The 26563-nt window shown below is 42.4% G+C and overlaps 1 protein-coding gene across 2 annotated transcripts in view; it reads left to right on the top strand.

Moving 5' to 3' along the window:
- TAOK3 (TAO kinase 3) overlaps window positions 1-26563 on the top strand; it is a 93400-nt gene that overhangs the window by 17814 nt on the left and 49023 nt on the right. Inside the window, exons 1-2 of one of the 2 annotated variants that reach the window (XM_086473894.1) lie at window positions 23008-23101; window positions 24306-24515. In XM_086473894.1, coding sequence (XP_086330020.1) covers window positions 24396-24515 — 120 coding nt within the window. In that variant the 5' untranslated portion in view covers window positions 23008-23101; window positions 24306-24395. Of the gene's footprint in view, window positions 1-23007; window positions 23102-24305; window positions 24516-26563 lie in introns of those variants that run through there. The other variant, XM_086473895.1, reaches the window with a different exon arrangement.

Here is a 26563-nt window from a genome sequence, read left to right as displayed (position 1 = left end):
CTACTGCTCTTCAGTAATTCTAGGAGCCTGGGGCTTATCTGGAAGTGTTATTAGTTTGCTACTTGCAGACAAATGTTTGAGCTCTTGTTATCAGATGTACTTCAAGCTATGATACGGTTTTGACTGATTACACATCCAATGCTCCAAGACTATGAATCTTCATAGAAATCCTGTATCCTTCCAGTTTCCTTGCAGCTATATTGACCATGGAGTAAAAGTGTTGAAATTGGTCAAAACAATATAAAGTAACTTCATCAAAGCTTGGCTTGGATCTTGGATTTGTGCCTAGCAGGAGACATAGCTCCTCAGTGCCTACGAAAGTAAAAACTACTTCTGTGTTGTCAGTGAAGTTGCATTCCTTCATCAGAAGGTCAGCTGGTAACTTGGTCTGACTTTTAAAATCCCTGTTGTTCTGACTGACCACCCTCAAACCTAGAACTCGGGTAAATTTAGATTTTGCACACCACAATCCCACTCTTACGGAAGGCAGTTTGGAAGGTCAGAGAGGCAGACATACCCACGATGTTTTTAAGCTCAGGACAGGTCAGGGTTTACTCCTGAGGCCAATCTAGAGGCTGTTGCTGTATCCTCTGAGAGGTTTTCACAGGACTATCAAGTATCTGAGAGGAGGAACAGAGTGAACTGGCTCTGCAGCGGGAACGATCTGGCTGTCAGCAGAGTAAATGCGCAGTGTCCCTGTGATAGGAGCCATCTGGGGACGGGGAGAAGGCGTATGCCTGTTGAAAATGAGGCAGTTCTAGTGCAGTAGTTTGGAGTGGAGAGAAATCGGAAGGTGAGAAGGAGTTTGATCCTTCGTAGTTTTGGATAAGACGGAAGCGGGGGGCAGGGAGCTGAGGTTATTCGTAGTTTGGGGAGGGACGTATGTGGTAAGAGATTATACAGTTAATGATGCAGCACTTGAAAATGCAGGCAAGTGCTGTAGGGTGTTGAAGTTCTGTTGTGTATTTACTTTCTTCCTTCAAAATGTCCTCAAATTCATTCAATTTTTTAAAATTAGTTTCTCTTTCTTCCATTCTCTTCTGTCCTTTAGTGTGTCTTGACAAAGTTTATGTTGCCTTCAAATTAAACTGGGGAATGTTTTCCCAAGATAATTTTTCAAATTGTAATCTCTTATTTGAAATCCGCAGTCGGTATGTTAAATATAATGTGCAATTATTGGTGGAAGTTATTTGTTCTCGTTTGTGTGGGTGCCTACATAGTCAGATCACTGCTTCAATCACTGGCTGCCTAACTGGTTCCTAGAAAATATAGGGGAATTTCCTACCGTGACTCATCTTAGAAGTAGCAGATGCTATGCGCTCTCAAACTGTTTATGGTAATTTCTAGAATCTCAATAAATATCACTGAGTGTTGGCGACTCAAAAATATATTGGATGACCTTAATGATTATGCTCTGCCCTTTTTAATGAGGGCACTTCGGTGAAATCTTTATAATAAACGGTGCTTTCTTCTGTTTCTGTTCTTTAGCACTACTGTGAAAATGTGTTTCCACTTTGAAATTTCATTTTCACCCTGCTGTCACCAGGGAATGTCTCTAGTTTTAAAACGTAATAGGTCTGAGAGACCTTCCCCACCATCTTTTTTTTTTTTTCTTTCTTTTTTTTCCCCCAAATACTCTTTAACCCCAGAGGTTAAAGTGACTCTCGAGCCATGTGTCATTCACAAGCAATTCAAGCCCAAGTCTCTTATCGGAAGTAGATCATGTCCCTGGCAGTGGGTCTGTGCTGCTGTGGAGTTTCTGGGTAGCTGCAAATCTCAGACGCAGAAGTGCTGAGCAGACTCGCGACTTAACGTACTCTTCAGTCCTTCAGAGGCGTTTCTGGTGTAGCTTCACATCGGTGTGGTCGTGTTAGGGTGTGCAACAGCATGAGGAGCATGGGGTTAAAGATGTCATGGAGCTATGCCCAGCTGGGATGTCCACCTGTAACTGGCATTTCTCTGCAGACTGGGAATCCAAGAGACAAGGTAGCTGCTTGGGCTGGAGATGATGGGGATACCTGCCCTGGAACACAGATCCCCCCTGTTCTGCCATCCAAAGAGTGAGAGAGGAGGGTGGAGGAGGAGAGGACAGAGACAGTTTGAAAGGATATCTAAGGGAGTGGCTCTCCTGAAAGCTGAACGTGCAAGATACAGAGCTCTGGCTTGCAGAGTCTAAGAGCTGGTTCTTACTCCAGCATTGTCCCAGTAACACCAACCCACTGCTACAGAAGCCGACGTGCCTGTTTCTTCCAGTGCGGAGGTCTGGATCCCCATGCAGGGAGAGATCTTCCCTGGAGGCACACAAGGTGCTCCAGAGGAGCCCCAGAGTGTCAGCGGAGTGCTGTCGTGTCCAGAGCCCTTTTCAAATCCAGCAGAGCCGTAAGGCTTGCCCTGTTCTGCGGTTAAGTGAGGGTTAGCTTGCTGAGGGTAAAAGGTAAAGCTCTGGGCAGCAGCTGAACGGCAGGCAGCTGGGCTGTTGGGGTGCAGGGCTCCGTGGTGATGCCCCTACCCTGCTCCTTTGTGTAGCAGAAGCTGTAGTCATCTCATGCTTGGGGAATATTCCCTGACTTTGCTCCCTTGGTTGTCCAGGACGTGTCTTGAGGATATATTTTAATGCGGAGCTTGCTAGGTTAGGAAGGCTGCCCATCCTTGTGTTGGTAGCTAACATGGAAGTGAACAGAAGAATACGAGCTGGACTTTCTCAGTTGCTGGTACTGGGTGCAATATTGTTAGGAGGACAGCTCTTTTGTTTAAAAGCACTAAATGTACCTTGCGTTCTTGGGCACACAGTGGAATATCTAAGGAAGGATGGAATTACATTGTTACTTGAGGTTTTCACGGGGAAAAGGACAAGTCCTTTAAGTGCTTTTCCTACTACCAATCGCACTGATTGGTGCCTCCTCTAGATTGCAGAAATGGGCTTTTCCTGTAGTTACGGTACAGCGAGCAAGCAGCGGTTCTCGGTGGAAAACTGCAATGTTGCCTTTGTAACAAGAAGCCAATTTTGCAAAGCTAGACACAATCTGCGGTTCCGGGCCTGTTCTGGCTGTGGTAAGTGGGGCAGGGAGGGTCCTTCTTCCCTGCTGCGCCGTGGAAAGGGGAAGCCTGGAGCTGAACCTCGCCGCTGCGTTGCACTTCCTTAGCAGAGCAAGAGGAGAAGGCGGTTCCTCTGTGCAGCTTCATATATGTTTAATGGAGAGTTTAAGCACAGTATAGGTTTACTCTGTGAGCTCTCCGTACTCTCATATTCTCTGCAAAAGTTTTTCTGACCAAAGAAAGATGTAGTTGTGGTTTGGTTTGGGTTTGTTTTTTTGTTTTTTGTTGGGTTTTTTTTTCAACAGTGCATGCAGCATAATTTCAAATGGTTTGAAGCTTATGTGTTTGAGTTTGCAAGATAACTTCGGTGGTTGTTTATTCCATGGGATTCTTTTTTTTTTTTTTTTTTACAAGTCACAGGATACTGAAATTTGGCTGCATTAGTATGTTGTTTGTATACAAATTTTCGGTGTTTTTCTCCTGTAGTTACACTTCGGAAAGTGTTGACTTTTTCAGTATTATGAATATTATGAAGAGAAAAATCACAAAACTATATGATTATTTGATACCAAAGGGCTGATCAGAAGAGTTCAGGGCAACTTCCCCTGAAGGGTTTCCCTCCTTGGAGGTAACTGCTTTAAAATTGTAAGACATACGTGTAAAATTCGTGGTAGCTCTGGCCGTCCTTATAAGGCCTTCATTCTTGTCCTATTAGATTTAGTTATACATTTATGCTATATATATATAGGGTAGTTAGGAAGACTCAGAAAGGAGTTTTTCCTTGTCCTTCCTGCCTGGAGTATCCTCTTCTAACGGGAGGAGTGACTAGCTGTTCCTGTACAGTAGCAACCCTGGTGCAGCTGACTTTTTCTGAACCTCCTTTAGGATTTTGGGCTGATGTGACAATACAGTAAAATATTGAACTATCATGAATTTATTAGTTAATGCTAGAATTTGTCATTCTTTCAATTAGTGCTAATACATCCCAGTCTGCAGGAAAATGTACTTTGCTCCCGGAGTGTCTTGGAAAGCTGTGCTTAAAATTAACCAGAACAAAATAAGGGGTCTTGTGAGCTAACCTGCGATTGAGAAGCTGTCCCAAATTAAAAATATTCATCACTTGGACATTGTAGTGTGTAGAAAATATAGAATTATCTTTTAGTGTTTCAGTCGGCTTTTAATTTCTTGCCAAATATATATAGTAAAAAAAAAAAATCAAGTGAAGAACTAGAATCTCATGGCTAAGGTAGGGATTGGATTCTTTCATAGTTGTGCTGCTAGTATCCCCTTAGGTTCATTATGCTGTTAATATGTACATGAGGCACCAAGAGCTAAAATAGTGCTGGAGACTAAAAAACTGATAATTCCTTGATTTATTCATAAAGCAGGGAGCAAAACTCTTGAAAATTTGATCAGATGCCAGTTCCTTCAGTAGCCACGCGATTCAGAAGCCTTTTTATAGCTGTGCTAACATCTCTGAAGACTGTTGGGCTTAATTAATGTTTAAGACTCTCGAACAGAACATGTCATGAAAAGGGAAGCTTTTCTAAGGGAGTGTAGGGAGGCAGGCAGGAGTTTTGCTTCAGGGAATGGGAAGGCAAAGGATGTACCAGCAGTTGAGTTGAATAAGTTCATATCTATTCTCTCACTTAAAAATACCCTGTTTGTGGTTTTTAGAGGATGACTGTTGTTTGGTGTGTTGCACTGACAGGCATGTGTGCAGAATGCTTCATGTGGACTTTTTAAAATATCTAAAGGCGATTCTAGTATAAAAAAAGAACAGCCTTGTTAAAAGTACATACCCCTCACATAAAAAAAAAAACCAGTTTCTTTTCTGTGATGTGCGTATGGCTAAGCCTGATAAAATAGTCATGAAAATGTTCAGAGTCAGGCAAAACATTTAATTTTCTCCCACCTGAAAAACAAAATAATATTTATATTCTCTTAAGGGTCAAGTGTGGGGACCTTTTCTCTGGGAAAATAACCATCTTTTTCTCGTGCACAAATGTGTTACAGATCCTAAAATGAGTGTTTTCTCATGAACACTGACATTTTCCCGCACAAATGCCTTCAGTGCAATGCAGACTGTTATCAAGCAGCAGAAAACCTTTACTCTGTGGGCATGTTCAGTGCTTCTGCTGCTGTAGTAAGGTTGTGTGGTATTCTTTATCAGCAGAAGATTGTTTTAATGTATTGAAAACTTGCTTAACAAATGCACCAAAACCCCCTCAAATCTTGTTTCCCTGCTCCTCCTCGACGCATACTTCCCCAAAGTCTAAATTATTAATGGTAAAATACTAAGTGGAAAAGAAATTGTAATCACGAGATAGGAGTGGTTCCATGGATGTTTGAATAAATTCACCTGGGCAAGAAAAGGGTTTGATTATTTCTCAAGAGTTTGCCTTAATATTGTGAAGGGTGTATTTTTGTGGTTGTCTTAGATTCCTGTCTCTCACATAGATGGGTTTTTTGGAGGAATTTAAGCTGAGTATCTGTACCCAAGCAGGTGAAGGTCTGGCATCATGAGGGGAGAATGAAATGTGGGAAAACAGGTGTTTTACCCAGTGCTCACGATGGGAAAAGACTTCAGTCTGTCTTAATAGAAAGCAGAACTGGAACAGACTGACATAAATGACTGACTTTTTCTGATTTATGTCCAACAAGGTTGCCTGCAGGGGAAAATACTCTTGGCAAAGATGTTACTGATGATGAAAGCTTTACTGTCGCAGTTAGTTGTCTTTAGATGAAAACCTTATGTGTTATTTAGTCTCTATTCAGGCTGCTTTTTTTCTGCCTGGTTAAAAAGGTAACAAGTAGGGCATCAAGATCCTATCAGTGAATGAACTTTGTATGTTTTATTCAGCAAAAGGACCGTTTTTCTTTTCTGTTAGAAAAGTTTAGTGGCTTAATTCATGACATTTAAGATGATTTTATGATACTGAGATTCTACTACACTCTTCGAAGACTGCTTTATTTACTGTTGCTGCCAAGGCAAGGTTTGCAGAAAAATGTTTTAATAGAAAACGGAGAGTTTCTGTCAAAATTCAAGCTCTGTAGTGTAGACTTAAAGATGCCCAGGCATATCTGGGGGTCTTGATCTCTTTTTTTTCTTTTTTTTTTCTTTTTTTTTCCTGCAAAGGCAGCCTTGCTACAGCAGAGGACGTAAAAAAGCAATTGTGAAGCTAAGGCCTGGCTCACCCGGTGACGTTAACTTGTAGCTGGTTTATCTCAGTATCTGCCCAAATAAACAAAGCTTTAAGTGGTCAAGGGATGCCTAAACGTCTGCCCCCTGAAATCACCAGCCCATAGCTACTCAGCCGGCCGTGTTTTAATCCAGAAGAAGGGTAGAGCTTCGATCTGCTCGGTCCGTGTACGTGGGAACCTTGCAACGTGTCTGCTCTTGGTCGAGCAAAGCTGATGCTGGAGGAGGCGGCGAGACGGGGCGCTGCAGCGCAGCCCTGTCCCTGCTGGGTGCAGCTGCTCCCGCTCCCCGGCTCCGCTCTGCTCTGCTCCAAACCAAGCATCAGCTGGGAGAAAGTTGTTTAGATCCAGTTTAGGAAATCCTGGAGCACTGGGGTGCTAAACGGCAATAACTCTATTGTTTTAGCTTTGGCAATGGTCAAATGTAGCTGTTTGCCGGTGGGGACCAGTAAATAAAGACCAGGGCTGAGCTGCAGCCTTGTAGGTGACTGGGTTTGGGGAATGCTGGCTCGTGTGCTACGCTCTTGCTCGGTATTTTGATTAGTGTATTATCCATAGTAACCAAACGTCAAATAATAGCTCTTATTACCAGGACATCCTTGGAATAAGTTTGACAGCTCCAAGGAGCTTTAGAAAGTGTAACAGGAATTTGTCGTAGACAAAAACAAATCTGCGAAGGAAAAAGTGACTCTTCCTTCCCTTGCTTATGTGAAAGCTGTTGCCCCAGGAATTTACCACTGAAATAATGAATAAAAAGACTCCTGGTTGATTTCCTATCCAGCTATTATTCATTCCCAACGTTGTTGGAATACGCTGGAGTAACGTATCAAATAGAACTATAATATTTGGCAAGGGTAGTTTCTTATCAGGAGCAATAAACGTGGCTTAAAACACTTCTCATTACTAGTCAGATTAACAACAACTTTGGAGTCAGATGGTACGAGCAGGTGTATTTTTTCAAGGAAAGAAAAGAATGAACTGAGGAGATGACCTAGGGAGTAAACGTGCTGGATTGTGGCGGGACTCCGAAAGGGATTTCTTGTCCAACTCTGGGACAAGAAAAGAGAACTCCTGGAGTAAATCGATAGGGAAACGGTTGTAGCGTGTGGGTGCTGGGAGCAGGGGCACTGGGGGTGTGTGTGTGATGAACCTGTGTCCTGTTGTGAAGGATGCTGATCTCGCCCCTCTCCGAGATGGGAACAGAAGCCATTAAGTGGGCAAAAAGAAATAACCAACGGACCAAGGCGGTGCTTCTGGGTTCTTGCTCGGACACTGGTCTCGGGCAGTCCGCGGTTGTCTCCTGACTGAGGTGGAAGTGTTCTCCGTTTTCCACTGCAATTATCTGAGCTTTTAGTTCTGAGCCTTGCATTTTTAGTATTCCAAATCGGTGAATTCATCAACTGAGAGGGTTTTGTTTCTCTGTTCAGAATAGAAACACATAGTATTTTACGTCCATCTATCTGAATTTGCTGTTGTATTTTTAAGTTTAAACTTGGTACATTTTGGCTAGGTTCCCCGCTCTACCTCTTCTCAGAGGGGAGAGGAAAGGACAGCCTTGGCATGTGCTCTTTTCCCCATTTTTGTTTAATGCATCATTACCCCTTCTATTTATCCCCTCTGTGAGCTGGCGTTATTTTCGGTTTACCTTCATGTTGATGTCTTCCCCTACATCTAATGCTTTTATTTCTTTATCTGCCTTTTTCCTGCTGCCTTTTTCATGTATCTGATGTGGGATATTGTATTTGGATAATACATATCTTTGATCCTTAATTTCTCCTGTGGCATTAGTACTTTTGGCACGGCTCTCTGTCATTGTGTTTATGCATCCCAACACTCCATTTGCCTTTTTGACTGCCTCTGCACACTGAGCAGATGTTTTCAGAGAGCTGTCTACAGCAACCCCCAGGTCTTTTTCCTGTGTGGTTACAATTAATTTAAAATTCAGCGGTGTGCGAGTAGCTGAAAAAATGTTCCTACTACTGTATGCTACCCTACTTTTGTAACAAATGCATTTCATCAGCCGCTCTTCTGCTTCTGACTTCTCTCGGGTCTGAGCTGCTCAAGGTGGACCTGGCTGTGTTTTAACAGAATGATTTTGTCACCTCTGCTGTGAATGAATGTTGTCTACAAGAGAAGTGACTGAAACCTATTCAGCGTTGTTAAATTTAATATGTACAAATCTGTGTCATTACTCTAGATGCCTTCTCAAAAATAAATTACTATCTTGGCGATGATTCAATATAGTAAATTATCATTAGAGCAAAAGTAAAACTCCATCATACCTTATAGCCGTCTCTAAATGGTCTCTTCTTCCTGTGCGGTGTTTACCAATAAGCCTGGATTTTGTTGCCTCGTAGCCATTGAATGCACATGTTCCTTGTATGAGCAGCAGCCAAGGAACAGAAATGTAGATATTTCTAAATTGTTGTTTAGGACAAGGTCGCCCTTTGTTTTCTTTTCTAACCTTTTCGTTACATTTTCTTGTGTTAATGATGTCTCTGATCTCAATTTCTCTTGTCTGCTCCCTGCTGCCCTCAAATGCCAGTGTAAACGTCTGCCACAGAAGGCACCTTTGTTGAGCGCCCCTTGTCGCCCTCGCAGATTCTGTCACCTTTTATTTCTGTGCAGATGTGCAGTAATCTGATGTGATTTAGATAGTTTGCATGGAAGCTGGGCCAGCAGTTACTAAGTTTGATCCTCCCCTTCATTGACTGCGTAAGCCTTTAGGTGTGTTCATCAGGTAGCCCAGAGAATTTAATTTAAGCTTTCATAATAATTTCTGTCACTGATATCCACGGCGTCTTTTGCAACATCAGTTTTTCATTATCGGAAATTGCAGCAAACAGAAATACATGCCGTGTTTTTGCGAAAAGCTTCTCTGTTTGGTTGGGAGAGGACTGCTTCTCGCCTTATCCATTATGTTCATAGCACAGCATATTGCACTCCTAAAGCATCTCATAAAATACTCTGTTGCCATGGTGATCTACCTTCCCCCTTTTCCTAAAAGGATCCACTAGGTCCTGGGAGACGGAGTCTACTTTCTTTGCCTGTGAGAAGATTAGTCCCATCCCTTATTTTACCCGTATTTCTATCTTGTTTTCTTGAGGACACCAAGTAGGTTTTGTTCACTGGTAATTTTTTTCTCTTTGGGTTTAAAATTCTGAAATATTAAATCGTCGTACTTTAAAACTCATCTGAGGGTACATGAGGATGCCGTAATGAAACTTGCATTTTGAATTTCAAGTGGAAAAATGACATTTAAGCATAGATTATTTAAAAAGAGAGTTCATGTCAGTTAAAACTCTATATTGATTCTTCATAACTGCAATGCTAATTGAAAAAAAAACCAAACGAGTGTGCTGAGGGGACAGGTACTCGCCGGTTTGTACACCCTAGCCCAGGTGGCTATTTCTCTTCTTCACTGCCTGCCTCTGCTGGTTGCCCTTTGGCTGGAACCAAAGCTCTGTGTGTGTCTGAAGAAGGCTCCGAGCTGACCTGTGGAGTGCTGGCTGTTCACAAGCTGACTTGATCTTAAACATCTGATTCCAGTGCCCAGTGAAGTAAACTTTTTTTTTTTGACCCTCCAGTTCTAATGTAAATCTTTCTTACCGTTAAAGCTGCTAAAAATCTGCACTAAAGCAAATTAAGGGCCTATTCTGACCTGATAAATCCCAAGAAAATAAGACTTAAGGCTGAAATCACGGGCCTGGACCTCTCTGTTATCCAGTTATTGAAAGAGGCTTTGAGTGCTGCATATTTTTATATAATGAGAATGATGGCACAGGATGGAGAGATGTAATTTCAGTCTTAACTCAGAATTTTTTTTGTCTGCTAAAGCAAAATAGTTTTTTCAGTTCAGTGTTCTTTTTGGTTTGGTTTGTTTTTTTCTAGTTTTACTCTGGAACTTGCAGTTTATATGCTTGACAATATATTGAGGTTTTTTGGGTTTTGTTTTTCTCCCTCTTGCACCTAATGTGTGTGATCTCCATTATGCTCTGCCACCCGGTAAGGAGCCATTCGTCATTCCTGATTATACCCCTGGCTGAAAACTGCCATCGCTCACTGTGGGTTTTCTTTCTGTCTCAGCCACCTGCTCCGTGGAAGTACCAAACAGATTTTTACCTGCCATAAGCCATCCATAGACAACACCACGCACCACGAGAGTGTCCAGCTTTACACAATGGCTGGAGAACGCGGGATTTCCGACTTCAGGTTGTCTTTGAGACAATTGCTGTGTCCTGGTGTCTTACACACTAGCGTATTAGCAACGCAATTAATTTCTTGGCTACAAGAGTACAATGAATTAGCAAAAGGTGGTCACGGTATATTAATTATAGGAATGTATAGTAGTGTCCTGAAGGGGCGACTGCAGCCCTGCACTGGTGACCTGCCAGAGTCTTCAGCAACCACCTAGGAACCTCCTCGTGGAGAGGAAATCAGAGTGTGTAGGCTTCAGGATGAGGTATTGAATTCCTTATGTTTTCATAAATGGGTGGCCCCCAATTACCACTTCTCTTGAAAGTCTTGGTGACTGACGCTGCGAGGGAGAGGTTCCGATAGCCCCGTTTGCGGGTTTTGGCAGTGCAGGCGCAGGCGGTTCCTGCCACTGGCTGTTTACCCCTGTGTGCACGGGTGGGTGTGGAGTGGGGCTGGGGGACAAATCTGGGCAGAAAACGAAGCATTTTTGCTGGGTTGTTAATTATCCGGATCAGCGTCTTGATCGAGTACGTGTGGGGTTGTACAAGGGGCTGCGCTAGCACGATGGAGAGGGAGGTGGCTGCTGAGAGGAATTAATGAAACACAGATAGAAGTTCTGTCTCTTGAAATCCTGGATGTTTTTCATGCCTTGCTAAATTAAGGTGGAGTTATCCAAAGCAGCACAGACAAGCAGGGATGGATAATGCCGTTAGGTTACAAGTTAATTTGTATCTGAATTAGATAAAACTGCTTCAGCTACTGCAGAGCTGTGCTCTGGAATCCCAGACTTGGGTTTGGGGAGTGTAAATACAGGGAAACTCCTGGAGCCATACCAAATTCCTCCAGAACAGCGGAGCAATCCGATGCAGTGATGCTTGCTGGGCTTTGCAGGAGGTCTCGAGCAGTTTCAGGAAAGGGGCAGGAGGGGAAGCGGTGGTCAGTAACTGGTGCGGGATGCCTCCGATCTGGACTAATACGCGTATTGGCGCACTCATGATGCAATGAAGTGACAGTGGCAACAGGCTCTGTAGCATCTTGAAGTCCTGAAAAAGAGCTGAAGGAACTAAGGACAGCCTGCTGCACCTAGGACAGTATCTGTGCTGTTTCTTCATGGTTCTTACATTTCATTCCTGCCCCTTCTTGAAATTATCTGAGTACAATGCTTGATTTTTTGAAAGGGGTAGGAAGATATTCTACAGGAAGCATGTTGTATATCATGAATTTACTTAATATTAAAATTCTTCTCTTAAACTAGAAGTATCAGATCATTAGACGTGTTCTTTGTTTCTTCTCTGAGCTGAGATCCTGATGGCTGCTTTTTAAAGGATATAACACAACAGTGAAGCCTTTCCACAACCTCTTCGGGTGATGGAAGAAATGCATGCTTTTCCTGGAATAAACAGCAGTGAAAGTGCTGTTCATTCCCTGTCTTCTGTATGTCCCAAACCTAAATTACCTGTGTGCCTTTTTTTAGCAGAGTTATTGAGGGAGGGGATGCATCAAAGCAAGTCCTTTTTAACCTTTCCTTAAATGCTATGATTTTTCTCTTTGTTTTAACAAGTAAATTTGTGCATGTGTGTTTTAAAATTGAACGTATTTTTGTTTCCTGTATTAAACTACATTCAGAAAAGAGCCGCTGGAGGTGCCAGGAAAGATGCGAATATGAGTATGACCCTAATAATATAAATAATCCTCCAAGCATATTAGTAGTAATTGTGGCCCAGCTCTCTATAAAACGTAATTGCCAAAACCAAGCTGTGAGGTAACAGCAGTATTTGTGCTTTTCCTTAAGTGAACTTGTGAGAAGATGGAGGAAACTTGTGTCTATATTTCTTCCTAAAATAGAAAAAGCTATGGGGGGAAAAAAAAAAATCCCTGGAGATCTGGAACCATCATGAAACAAACCAAAGAATAAACGGACCAGCAGTAACGAAGAGAGGTACCCAGTGGGTTTTGGTGATAGTGCCGTGGTTCGGGCCCCGTGCCCGCTGCGGGAGGACGGGGGTGTAGGGCAGGAAGAGGAGCAAATATCCGTTGAAATACTTTATTATTTAGTTTGTGTGACCAAGCATTATTACCTGTACTGCGTAGTGATTCGTTTGTAACCCCGTGAGACAGGAGAGGACTCGGGCAAGCAGCGAGGCGTTGTCTTTCGTGCGCAGTCCTTTCGCAGGAGCTTAGCGCGGCGCTGCTCTGCGCACACCCTGCTAGAGAGCGGCCGAGGGCGGGCTTGCAGGGCCAAAGAGATGCTCTAGCAGGGTTTGTCTGATGCCGAGGCTACTCGCTGGTGAGGAAATCACTCCTGCTTGTAGTGTTGAGGTCCTGCAGAAAGGAATACCTTGGAAAGGTTGCGTGTATTTCTAAATTTCATACACTTACTTGCTTTTATTCGGATCTTTAAGAGATCTTGGGCGATTTATTTTACAAGTGTTCAGTCAGCCAGAAAACTGGCTTCCTATGTCAATGTGTGTGATAAGTAAATCAGCCAAATAAAAAAAAACCCACCCCAACCCTGCAGCAGATGATTATTCAGCAAGATTGCTGCCCCAGCTCTTTCTAATCTGGAAACTTGATTTTATTTGTAGTTGCTGCATTCTTTGGGTGACCTTGAACAGGTTTTTGTTTCTCGTTTTATCAGCATCTGTGTCTTGTAAAGCGGGTACAGTACTGGCTCAAAACCTCTGAAGGACAAAGCTACGTGGATGCCCTTAGAGGGTTCCAGGTAACAACAAGAAACCCCCTTGCTGTGTGGTCCTCCCTGGTGTGTCCTGCCGTCCCGCAGAGCCTCGGCCCTGCCCTGCACACTGAGTGACTGTGAGCTTCGCTGAGGCTGCCTGGGAAATTAATTGTCTACGTCTGTAAAACAGGGTGTTGGACCGTTTTATTAGTGTGGTGTCTAAAGCTGGGCACTCTCGTGGTACGTGGTGGTGTTAATGGATGGCTTACTGTATACGGCAGGAAAAAATAGATTTGGTACTTCCATGATTCTGTGGTAGCTGCTGCACGTAAATAATTGCTGTGATTGTCATAAGGATGTTAAAATGATCCCGAAGAGGAGGTCCCTGAGAGGGCCCTCTTGTAAGCACATATGATGGCTGATACAGCAAACCTTGAGTTCTTGCTGGGTGTTGCATAAAAGCAGCATACTATCTTTTTTCTTTCCAGATTTTCAGCCATCCAGTGCTCTTTTTATAAAGGATAAAGGAGAGGATAAACACTCTCTTCTTGTACACAATTATTACATAATCATGATGTTTTGGACATTAGACATCTGTATTTCACTTCTGTGTGTGTCTTTTTATTACTAGCCGTAAAAAATTGCATATGCTAGAGAAGAATAAACTTAGAAAGTCAGTGGTAAGTGATGTAATATCAGTGATTGATTCTGTCATGGCTGGTATGTGCTAGAGTAAGTTTGTCGTCTTTTAATAAGTGTTCCCACCTGAAATTGAATTTTTGTGGATTTTTCAAAATAAGCTTTTTTCATGTTTAATTCCATTCCTGAAGCAGATTTTGAACGCTTGAATGAAACAGATGTAGCCATTTTTAACAGTACGAGTGTAGGAAAAAATTCCTGTTCTATGCTAATGGTTGCAGTCATGCCTGTAAACAGGTCAGGAGGAGGGCTGGGTGTGTTGGAGTCAGAGTCACTGGGGGTGGACCGAGCTAAAATGACAAACCGAAGTAGTCAAAAAAAGCTGTTTCCTAAAGTGTTATCTCTGGCTGGCACAGAGGGGGCAGGAAGGAAGGAGATCTATAAAAGGAGAAGTGTGGTGTGGGGAGAGATTCATGGGGCAGAGGAAGGGGTCTGTGGGGGGGAAGTGTAATGCAGTGAAGGCTGGACATCTTGGGGGGGGGAAAGGTATTGGGGTGCTGTGGCTTTCTCTGCCGCTTCCCAGACCAGCAGTGGTACGAGGTGGGGATTCAGAAGCCTTTCTCTAAACCTTATCGCTCGAGAGGACGACCAACATATACTGCATTGTGCAACTCTCTTTAGAAATTAAGAGGTTTGGGGGTTTTATTAATAGTAAGCTCGTAATGAAGATCCATGGATTTTCTTGGAATCATGAAGAACATAGTTCACAGTTAACCTTCCCTGGTCTCATCAAACAGAAGGGGGGGTGAAGTCACAATTTGGTTTGTTTCAGAGGTACTCTGACCCTCCAGGGCTAGAGAATGTCTTCTTCCCCCTGCCCCCAAGCCCAGTCTGCATCCGTTTTCTAACTCTTTGTTAATGACTTACTGCATGGCTCTTTTTTTGGCCGGTTTTACTGTGGTATAACTTCGAGAAGATCAGTATCTGAGTTACATCTTCTTGCAAAACGAGAATAAACAATTTTTTAAATAGAAACCTACTTTTTCAAAGTCAGCTAGTGTTAGGACAAGAGTTATGTAGCTACACTAGCGCACACTGTTATGCTCAAGGATCTTATTTATTGTCTTGCACTTACATAATGAAATCACTTTTTGCCCCAAATGATATCATCGGCTTTTCATGTGTAAATATATCCATGTCCCTACGCTAAAACACCTTTTCCTTGGGTGGTACAGAGTGACTTTAAGTAGCATAATTGCATGTTAACCTCGGTCAGTTAAATCTAACTGTTCTCTGCAGTTTCTGACTTACTCTGAGGGACACATCAAAGTCATGCCATCTAAGCTAACGACACGAAAAATGATTTTAAAACTCATAAAAACTTTTGTTCAAAATTATTGTGACAGTCACTTCCTACATTTCTGAAAAACTGAGCCTGAAATGCAAATGGGGACAGGCTTGCAGCCTCGTTGCCCGTTTACTGTGTGACTGGTCTGGTGGCACGTAGATCTGGTGGCCACCGTGACTGCTTCAGCATCAGCAGAGTTGGTCCTACAGTTTTGACTTGTAATGCAGGTGGGTAGGAGTAGGTCGGCTCTCACTGCAGCATCATCCTGGCCAGCCTGGAGAGCGGTGGGAATAGATTTATCCGGTTACTGTCTCCTTTTGTTTGATTATGTGATGGTCAAAATATAAACTCTTTAAAAGTACCTAAAAATAGCTTTAAACTGCAAGATGGATACAGCTTTTTGGAAGCCATTACATGAATAGGTAGGAAACTCTGAGTGTGCTGGTGTCTCTTCAGGCTTCCATAAACAAATTCGATGACTTATTTTTGCCTTTGAGTAGCAGACAGCATAATACTCATGAATTTATAATAGTCTAGAGTTCACTGTCTTTTAAGAAACATGATGAAAAGCCTGATAAAAATGCTACAGAAAAAAATCTGATGAAAATAGGGAAGCAATTTCCTCAATTTTGTGACCCATATGTGGTGTTTTAGAGATATTTTGATGAGGAGATCTGATTAAGTTTATAGTCTCTGGATGATGCTATTTGGGCTTATGTACATTAGGATTTAGAATGATTCATGTATCTTTCCTCCCTTCCAGATGTACTACTGAATTATTTCAAGTGTGCCATGATGAAATACTATGAAATGTTGTTGTTCAGAGCAAGAAGCCTTTTTCTTTCCTTTTTTTAACTACACATGGTTTATTTAATGACTCAGAGTTTTTAATCTTGTCAAATCAACCTGCAAAACCCTAATAACGCTCTCTAGATTTTATGACAAAATACAGGTTCCGGTCAAAGAAATGTAATAATGTTAATTACCCTTAAACAAAATAAGGGCATACATATTTTCATTAAATGATTTTAAATTTAACTGGAAAATTATTGGGAAGCATCGTTTGGGAGGTACCAACTTGTTTCTACTTTTGATGACTCTCCCGGTTGGGCTAATCACCTGAGTTTTTAACTCATTTGTAATTTCCTCACAATTTTGTCATTAAAACACCTTGTGATTTTTTTTTTTTTCTTTGACAGCTGCAAAATTTTCCAAACACAAAAACATCTTGCAGCAGGATATTCAAAACTGTATGTGTTTTAAAGTCGCTTGCTGAATTGTGAGCTCTGTGGGTATTGGGGAAAAGCTGCCTGATACCAACTTTGTTACAGAGGTTTCTGTGTTTCTTGAAGAGAAAAAAAAAAAAACCAACCAACTAAACAAACCCCTGAAATTTGCTTTATGGACAATAGCAAAGCAGGGCTGTTCCTGGCAGTAGTTTTGAGGCTCTGTTGGGGAACCTGTCTGAGGCACCTGAATTTTGAGCTGGAATGCTATCTGACACCACATTTCCTTCTGTTTGTGCCGTTCCCATACTGTGAACGTAACAGATAATGGAAGTATTTCTGGTTCATAGGTAATGAAAACACTAGAGATGTATAAAGTCCTGATTTACAAAGTGGTGTTCTTTGTTATGCATCAGGTGGGGGGGAGGCTCCATTGTCACAAAACGGTCTATAAGAACATGTTATTGGGAAAGACCACCTTGGTTGTCAGATTTCTTTACCTGCTTTCATAGAGGCTTGTGGGTATGAAGGGGTGGTTAGTATAGAGAAAAATTAAATACTCCAATACTTGAAGAGCTTCACAATGCTCAAAAGTAGGCGTGAGATTGAGGATGTATTGACCTAAAGGAGTGGGTCAGAAGTATCTCAGATGTATGCTGCCTCATTCTGTTCCTGCTTCTTTTAAACAACCATTGGATGAAAATGTGAAAAGCACAACTAAAATTAAGCATGCTGTTTCACAGGTTTTAGGATTCCATGGAGTTTCGTGCTGGTCTTTATAGAAATGTTCATTGAGTTGTGAGCTTTGGATCAGGTGCAGAGAGAAGATGGCGCTCTGCCTTTGAACAGCGGGTCTGGAAGAGGATGTTGTGTTCGGAGTAACTATTACCTCCCTCCGTTTTCTGCTAACCCATGGTACAGCTTATGTCCAGGAAGGATGGCTAAACTTGCTGGAACATAAACGTGGTGTCAGAATTTGGGGTATCAATGGTTGCAGCAGTTTATGGTGCGTGCTGCTGAGTGCGTTTGTCCTGTGTCGCCAGATTCCTGTGTGTTGGGTTTAGCTCCCAGAGTATCTCCACAGCACAGCTCAGAGTAACGTTGCTTTTGGGGAAAATCAGAGGATCAGTGTAATTTTTACCTGGTATATCACATTTTTCCACAGGATGTTCATAAACAAGAACAGAATTTTTTTGTGCATGTGTGTGAGGATTGTATTTACTCTCTAGCTGCCGGTGAAGATGGATCAGTGCCGTTGGCGCCACTAGTTCCTCACTTCAGTGCCTAATCGTCTTCTGCAGTTACTGAAACTTAATATGTCAGCCGTAAGGGCTTTTTGAGAACAAGAAGGACAATGTACAGATGTTTTTTGATGCATTTGCATTCCACCATGCCTTATAATATCCCTAAACTTCCTGCAGTAGCTGCTGTGTCTTTGCCAGGAGGGCTTCCAGTGAACGCAACTGGTGGCCATTTCTTTGGAAGGCTGGCATGTTGCTTGACTTCATACTCGTTGAAAAGTTCCCTATGACTAAAACTCATTGTTTTTTTTTTTTCTTGACTTGAAGCCCACTGGTTTTGTTTTTTGTTTTTTGTTTGGGTTTTTTTTTAATGTTTTAATAAGTTTATTGACTTATTCCTGACACACAAGTACTAACTGTAGGGGAGTTGCAAATGGAACAGTGTTTCCTTTAAAACTACTGCTCCTAGTCAGGACAAAAAGTTGCTTCAGTGAAGGTATGTATCTACAGTAAGACCTGCAAGTTATTGGTTTAATTTCATATCCCAGGGGCACTGTGCACAGTGATCACCTTAGTCGGTAAAGTTGTGATTCAGGGGTTTTTATTAGCGTGAGTAATCTTGTTAACTCTGAATGACCTGATGCACACGTGAGCACAGGAAAATAAGGAATCCAAGTACGTGTGTGTCAGGATGATATTCGAAGTGGATTGCTGAGCTGATTACTTGGCAAAGAAAAATTCTTGCAGTTCTTTTTAGAAGTTGTGGGTAGTGAAGAGCTGTGATTGCATCCAAATATTATGCAAATGTTAATAAAAGTGGTGTATGTAATTGACTTGAATGTTCTGAGAAGTTATTTCTTTGGAAAGCAGAGCAAAAAAACTTAGTGTTTGAGGAACTAGCATATGAGTCTCAGCTGCTACCTATATGACTAGGCACCTCTTGTGCTTATGTTCTGGTGACGTTATCCAGCTTTCCTAGCAGGCTGTGTCCTGATTCCTGAACCTGCCCCTGCCCACACGCTGCGTGCCCTCAGGGAGCGCTGTCCTGATACCTGCAGGGCGTTTTCAAATGCTCAGAAATAGTTTGCTTTGCTACTGAAGGTCACTGAGTACCTTCCATTTCTGTTACATAGAAACTGGATCGTTTTGCTGCTTAGAAATTTGCAGAAAGGACAGGAGAGGACTTGCTGCTTCTAGGGCAAAGCAAAATCTTTTATGGGTATCTGGAATCAGTGATTAATTTAAGCAGACAAAGGCTGTAGTACAGTTGCTTTTTATATACCCTGTCAGCAAACTTCTAAGTAGCTTGGATTTATCTACCAGATATGTGTATCTGACTGTTTTAAGCATTAAAATAAACTAAGTGCTAATGGACTAGGAAAAAACATGTGTGTTGCTTTCAGTTACATAATGTTATCTGGAAAAGTAGTTCTTAACAATCAAGGAAATGACACGGAGGTTCAAGAGGCTTTCTCAAAAAGCCAAAGTACCTGCTTCTGTGAAGTAACGGACTGTTCATCCTAGATTGTGGCCTGCACGTGAGGGCATTAGCTGCAAACGCACTCGATGGAGTGTTTGTGTATGGCCTGGCTACCTGGCCATAGGTAGCAATTAAAGGGAAGGAAATAAGCTCCTGCTTCAAAACAAAACAGAAAAAGCCCCAAAGTCGAACGAACAAAACAATGTAAGTTTATGTGTGAGGGCTGTGGTGGAACTTAAGCATGTGCCTACTTTGAGCTCAGAAGGTTTTTTTATTTGGGACAGTTTTTATCATCTGAATTTATGTGAGAATTTCCTTCTTAATGTTGTCTTCCAGATTTTTGGAGATTTTGTAGAGACTGAATTGAAGAAAGGGGACTCTACATGTTTGTCCTTCTTGGAAAAATAATTCTGGTATAAAATTATTCCCCCAAAAATACTAATCTAAGAATGAATGTGAGCTATGTCACATTGCTCCTCCTGTGAATGGAATCTGCCACTGTTCCACCCTGTTTCCTGTAGTTTGTTTTTCTGCTTGAAGTGGAAAACTTTGTCCTTGTTTTGGGAAGTACCACGGTGTACTTAGGAACTAAAATTAATTTTATATATTTCGGTACACATTTGACAGGGGCCTGTAGGGTTGTCGGATGCAATTCAAGCTGTGTTTTACAAGCCCCACACTTGCAGCGTGTGAAACTGAGATGCTTGTAGGGCGTGGAAACGGTGCTGTGTGTCTGGAATGTGCGAAGGATGCTGGGCAGGTTGCGGGTTGTTTAGTGGACTCAACGTAGTTTTAGATCCGTGGAATATTTGGGTAGTTTAGCTCTTCCTTAAAGGCACTTCCAGTCATGTTTTGTTGCTTCCTTTATATTCAGGTCAAGGTCTTTTTTGTTGTTAGTAGTACAGCACCTGGAGGTCATAACTGGTAGCAAGAGAATTTTTGTGCAAACGTGTGTAGCAGAACCAGTAATGCATGCTTTTTAAATGTGAGGGTTGCTTGTAACTGAGGAAACTTTGTGTCTCTTTAAACTGTTGGAAAAAAAACCCCACGTTTGCTATGGAAGTGAGGCTTGTACAGCGTTACCCAGAGTCCAGTCTATGAGCAGCCTGCAGTGTCACTGGTTTATCATTCCTCATTCACAGGCAGTCGCTCTCTGCTTCCTGGCCTGACGCTTCCCATACTCTGTGCTGTCATTTTCTGGTAAAACTCCACCATGAGACCTGCTGCCGTCCTGCCCCAGGCACTAAAAGCACCAGGTTTGGTGCCATTTTAGTGCAAGCGAGGAGCAGAGCATCCTTGAAACCCTCCGATCAGACGGCAACGGGCCAGAACTACAGCAAGAGCTGCCCGCCCCGTCGAGAGGGGTTTGAGTTGGCTGGGCTGCATTCCTGAGCTGTGTCTGAGGGGTGGGAGAGGAGGGGAGCGGTACGGCACGCTGCTCTGAGCAGAATGGCTGCCTTGGTCGGGGAACGTAATTGTCTTGCACTTGTAGCTTTCAGTGCAGTTCTTCAGCGTTTCACTCTCGCTTTGGGCACTTGCTGGGCAGGGCACAGGTTGCCTGGCACATGGCCTGTAAAGAACGGAATTTCAAACTAACTTGTGATTTTGTTGTCCTCTGCCTGTGACGTTACTCAGAAACGGAGACGTTGCCACGTAGGTTTGTCGAGCATAACGCTGTTTTCACAGTTGTACCTGGAATAGTCATAGCTCTTTAAGAAACAATTTCTTTCTGGTTTTCATATGTTCTGTAATCTTCGTTAGAGAACTTTTTTTCTCAGAGAATATCTTAAATATTTTTCTTAGTTTTATTTCTGATGCTGAATTTACTTTCAGTAATTCATCCTATCTTCCTCGCCCCTTACAATATCTCAGAAATGGGGCACAAGCAGTTTTTCCTCCAAGGTGGGGATTTTTCTCTGCTAACCGAGAGCTTTAATTTCTAGGTAGGCAGTTTGAGGCATCTCCAAATGACCTTACCTGAACAAAATGCTGATCTCAAACTCTGAAAATCTTAAGTCACTTGTTGCTTCTGTAAGTCACTGCCAGTGTGATTAATGGTGTTTACATTTGAGGTCTTCAGAACTTGCAGAGACTCAAAAAAAAACCCAAACCAAACCCCAAACTTTAGGTGTGCTTTCTGAAGGATGAAGAGTAGAAATCAGGCTTCTAGTAGAAATTGTTTCTTGATGCATTAATTGAGTGGTTTGGTAACTGAAAGAACTTCCTTAAATCGACCATACCTTGAACTTGAGGTTTTTCTACTATTGGCATTCGACTCCCATAATGCTCTGCCATTGTTTGAACCATCTTTATTGCAGTCTTCACTTGTCTAGAAAAGAGTTGTAATATTAAGAGTTTGTGACCTTGCTAGCTTACCTCACAGTGATGTGATTGGTATCTTCTCTGGTTTACGCTGTCCCATGCCCGAATTGCAGATCTCGTGCTCTAACGTGGGCATCCAAAGGATTCTCGGTGTTTGCACCAAGAGGCACTGCTGGCACTAGGGGATGGAATGGAGCAGTTGGTGATTGTGTTCGAGTCAACAGGTCTCAAGTTGCTCTTGATACACTTTTAATCCTAAGGGTTTTTTTCCATCATTACTGGAAAATAGTAGTTCTACTGAGAAGATTTACTTATTGTATGGCCTCACTATATATGTCTGTCCTAATTGGAGAATGACATTGTTACTTAGAGCTTAACTTCAAGTATTGACGTTTAGTTTCCCATTTTAAATACTAATTTATCCTTGAAGATTAGAGCTGCACAGACTTTGTTTATGGCAGAGAAGTTCATTTGCCTAGAGATGGATAAATTGTGTTCTTCGTCAGTTTGTTTTTATTGTTCTAAAGCCAAATGGGTTTTTCACTTGGCTGATGAATGCCAGACCTGAAATACTGCATTCTTTGCCCGGGTCTGCGGGCATGTAGTAAATATAGCACCTTTGGGTGAGGCCCATCAGCTGCGAATGAATAATCATTTCATTCATCTGGCTTTTGTCATTTGTTTATACTTGAGATTTTTTTAGGTTTTTTTAACTAAACATTGCAGAACCTTTTTCTGGAGCTCTTCAAATAGCTTTTTAACAGCTCCATCGTATTGCCCTGTGTTGAGAACAGTAGAGAAAAATACCATTTTTTGGTAATGTTAGCTACTAGCAGGAAGACTAATCGTACATTTTTTCCTGATAAATGAGAAGCTAAGTTTGTCATTAATTCAGGTGTATATTGATTCAGATTTTAGCAATACAGCTATTGCAGTGTGCTTCACTTGGAAGCGTTTCTACTGTGGATGTGGCTACACGATAACCTTTTCTATGAGGGCAAAGTGATCCCAAGCTCTCGGTGTGTTTGACTCCAGTGAGAGGATGGCTGTGGCTGCCCGGGGGTGTTGCTACACCGGTAGGAATGGGTGACTGCGGTGAGTTGCATCCTTCGCTGTGAGCAATCTAGAGCTGATTTCAGCTGATGGGTCTAACTGGTTGCCCTCCTTTTTCATCTTTTCGTTGCTCATTCTGTCCCCGGTGGAATCCAACAATGTTTGGTTTATTAATGCCTAGGCCTTTCTTTGAAGTCTTGGATGTCATCAGGTATAACACACGGAGCTGAATAACAGACTCGGTTTTGTGAGCTTTGTCCTTTCCATAGGCAATCTAAAAAACGTAGTCTGAGAGCAAACTTCCACGTTCCTCCTGTGCCCCAGCAAGCTTAAGAGTCTTTATAAGAGTCATCGTTTTCCTGCTTATTGTGTAATGATATATAGCAAGTCCAAGGGCTGTAGACCAGGGGAAGTGCATATCCTCACCTAGAGACACCACTGGCATTTACAGCCAGTGCTCCTTTTAACTGCGCTTCCAAGTGGTTCCTTGGTCTCTTCTAGATGGAGTATTTTTGTGTATTAGAATAAGGTATACAACTTAAAATTCTTTTTCTAAATACTGGTATTTGGTTTCCTTTGCAGAATAAGCGAGCGCGTAGAGTCGGGGGGGACGAGAGCACAGGACAATGCTGCTGAAGGGAATCTGAGCCGCAGAGCATGCTTTGCGCCACAGCTACCCAGGTACGCTCCTGCTGGGTACGTCGTGCGCCGCAGACGGGCCGCGGGTGGTTGTGCTGCTTGTTCCGTTGCTTATCATCCTGATGCTGGTCCAGCTGGGTGGCGCTTGCAGTCTGACACCTTCTAAAGCCTTTTACGTGCGTGTTAGTTTTAATTTTCCCTGATTGCGAAATTTCAGCTGGTCTCTCCTTAAATGTTACGCTGGTTTATGCCATGAGGTAGGCTGAACCTTTTAGTGTTTGTTTTCAGAAGTCTGTTTTTTTCATACACAGAGAAGAAGTGGTGTCAATAGATGAGGTGCTGCACTACATATCTGGAAGTAGTTTTGAGACTTGCTCCGTTGTGTTAGAAACGGCTCCACTTGACTCACCTGCAGATCTGCTTGGTTTCAGAAGTCAAAAGCAGATGGGTAGAGGCATCTGTCATTGCTTTGCACCAGCGTCTAATGAACCAGTGTGAATTTTTTCATGACGCTTTGATAGGAAATGTGAAACTTTCTGGTGTTTCTGGAGGGTTTTTTTATAAACAAAATTTTGGAGATGAATATTTAAAACCCTCATTTAAGTGCAACTCAGTTCTGTGCTGTGTAACTCCATGCTTATGCTAAAGAAAGATGTTAAGGAGGTAAAGATCTGTGGTACATGATGGAGTCTAGGATCTTTCAAAAGCAATTCTGTGACCTGGGAGCCACCACAGTCCAACAGCACTAGCTGTCTCATAGCTCTGAAAAACAAACAAATAAATAAATAAAAAAATCATATGATTGTGAAGCGTTTCTGTGCAACAGAAGCTAACTTTTCTACTAGCACCAGCTGGCAAGTGGGAGTAGAGAAACAAAGCAAACAAACAGCAGAGAGAAGTAGGAGGAACAATGGTGACAGTCTAAAAACTGACACATTGGGACACCAGCATGAAGAATAACAAACTCCTATCGCAGGATGTTTTGCATAGCAACAGGACTCTTTTCTTCAAGTGGACTTTAGTGTAACTGCAGCACTTGCTTCCTGTATGAGATAAAGAGCTGTTGTACTCTGAATGCGTTTTAATCTCTCTATCTAAATTGGACTAATAATTAAAAAGAATTAGTCAAAGGAAACGATAGTGAAGTCTATTGCTCCTGAAGCTGTTTCCTCTTATTTTGCTGTCAGAGAAGTGAGAACAGAAATGTGCGTAAAGGAAACAGATTAAAGATGAACTCTTTCACCAGGTGCTGAATGCTGTCTACAAACTACTTTGTCGATGAAGGAAGAAATTGATTGGAAATTGAAAGTGCGAACTAGTTCATAATACTTTCAACATGCGCAAAGGGGTGCTAAAGGACCCAGAAATAGCTGACCTGTTCTACAAAGATGATCCTGAAGAAATATTTGTGGGTTTACATGAAATTGGACATGGAAGTTTTGGAGCAGTTTACTTCGTAAGTATAGTTCTTTACTTTCTTTTTTTGGAGAACAGAACCATTTTAAGTGACGACGTAGAGATTTTCAGCGTGTTTGAAAGGGAGCGTCCTTTGAGCTCGTAGTACTTTGTGTGTGTTGCCTTTCTCATAACACGTCTCAAAAATAAGTGTTTCCAGAGCACTCCTGATCTCTTTACTGTTACAGCTGTATCTGTAGTAGCAGTTGACTATAGTCTTAGTAGTGCACCCAACCATTCAGGTTAAGTATATGGTATCTTGTGCTGTCTGCTGCCGAAAGTTGAATTTAAGCAGTTGGAAATTAATTTGCCAAACTGGAATTTCAAGATACTCTACTTGGTGCTCATATGCTTGTAAATCATTGCAAATTAATAGATCTAGTGAATTAATGATTCAAAATGCGTTTGGAGTTAAAAGCTACTTTTGTAAATGAATTGGTACTGTGGCTGCTTGGGTAAAGATACTGTGGAAGTCACATCAACTTGCATTCAGGCTTTTGAATGATTTCTCTGCTCTCTGATAATTCAGGAGCTAAAGCTATCTTTGAAATCCCCTTTTGTTTTGCCACCCTCCTTGTCCCCACGTTCATCTCTTAACATACTGTCTTTGCTAGCAAATGCTTACATGGCAAAAGCAAAGAGAAAGTCCTAAGAGGAATGAGAATTCAAGAGGGAAGGATGTATTGTATTGATATGTATTAATGGATACAGTCAAGAGAAGTTAATCTAGAAAGTGAGAAAAATAGTGCTTTTACAATTAGTATCGAACAAAACCAAAAAACTGGACCAATTGTAATCCAGTTGCTATCAGTGAAACTAAAATAGAATTCACTACGAAAAAATCAAAGACAAATTAAAGCTGCTTGGTGGCATGGCCTGTCGCTCCAGAAGATCAGGTTCACTAGAATTGGGATTTCTGAATATCAGATATTAAAGTATTCAGGTAAGTACCCTTACAGCTGTAACTCCAGAAGCTGGCAGTAGCTAGCAGAAATCATGTGCGAGCGCTCCAATTCAGTGTTTATAGTTGCGTGAGGTGATGGAAGTGTTGGTGGAACTGTTGCTAGAGCAGGAGAGGAGCCTGATATTTTGTGAGAGATAAGCAATGCCTGTGTGCTTTGAGGGATGACGACACAATTCCTCAATGAGTAATCTATTAGTAATGATGCAGGGGGGTTCTGCTATGGGGACTGTCAGCAGTGGGACAGGCACTTTTAGATGGTGGAGTAAGTGACAGGAAGGTGAAAGTATCATGTTAAATGTACTGCGTGTGTAAGAGGGTGAGGCTGGAAAACTTGCAATACATGTTGATCCACTGCCGAAGAGCAGCAAGCATTTTTTTAGATGGGAGCAGGGAGGCCCTGCCCAGTGTTTTTCAAAACCAAAGGGAAAGGATGCGTGGTATGCTTTCGGGTGAAGATGACGAGGTGAGGGTGCCACCTTTATCGCTCAGCTCTGGTGCTCAGAAGTTCCTCGTGCTTCCAGGGGAAGAGCATGAGGAGTGTTAGAGATCCAGCCTACCAAGCGGGCTTACACAGTAGGTGTCACTACAGTTAGGTAAAAGGCTTGTGATTCCTCAGTGCTTCTCTTCCTCCTTTCCCTGGATGCTTTATTTAACTGGTCTGTGCTTTAAAAACACTGGAGAGTTTAGCCAGGCTGCAGCTTCTTGCAGTATCCTCGCAGCAGCTGCATCCTCCGAGCTCGATGGTGATTGCAGTCGTGCCTGTAGTAATATCACTGTAGTGACGTAGTGGCTAGATGCATCACCACTTTTCTGGGATACCTCTGCGCTTCTTTGCCACCGTTTGAAACTTGAGCTTTCCTCCCTGCTGCGTGAAGCACTGGCATCCAGTCAGCTGTTCTTTGGAGCCTTTGCCCTGTCCCGCTGGGTACGTAAGCCCCAAGCAGGAACTTGCCCGTTTGGAATTTTCAGTACAGAGTAGCCCGGGGTCCCTCCGTTTCCCCTGAGGAAGGCCCCTACTGTGCCCTGCTTTGTATGGGTCGTGCTGGAGTTTCTCCCTACCGCACAGGGGGACGCTGTGCGTGTTT

This window comes from Leptosomus discolor, chromosome 16 (assembly GCF_034619465.1).
Source record: "Leptosomus discolor isolate bLepDis1 chromosome 16, bLepDis1.hap2, whole genome shotgun sequence".
NCBI lineage: Eukaryota > Metazoa > Chordata > Aves > Leptosomiformes > Leptosomidae > Leptosomus > Leptosomus discolor.
Note: the sequence above shows the minus strand (reverse complement) of the source record. Positions and strands in the feature narration are given on the sequence as shown.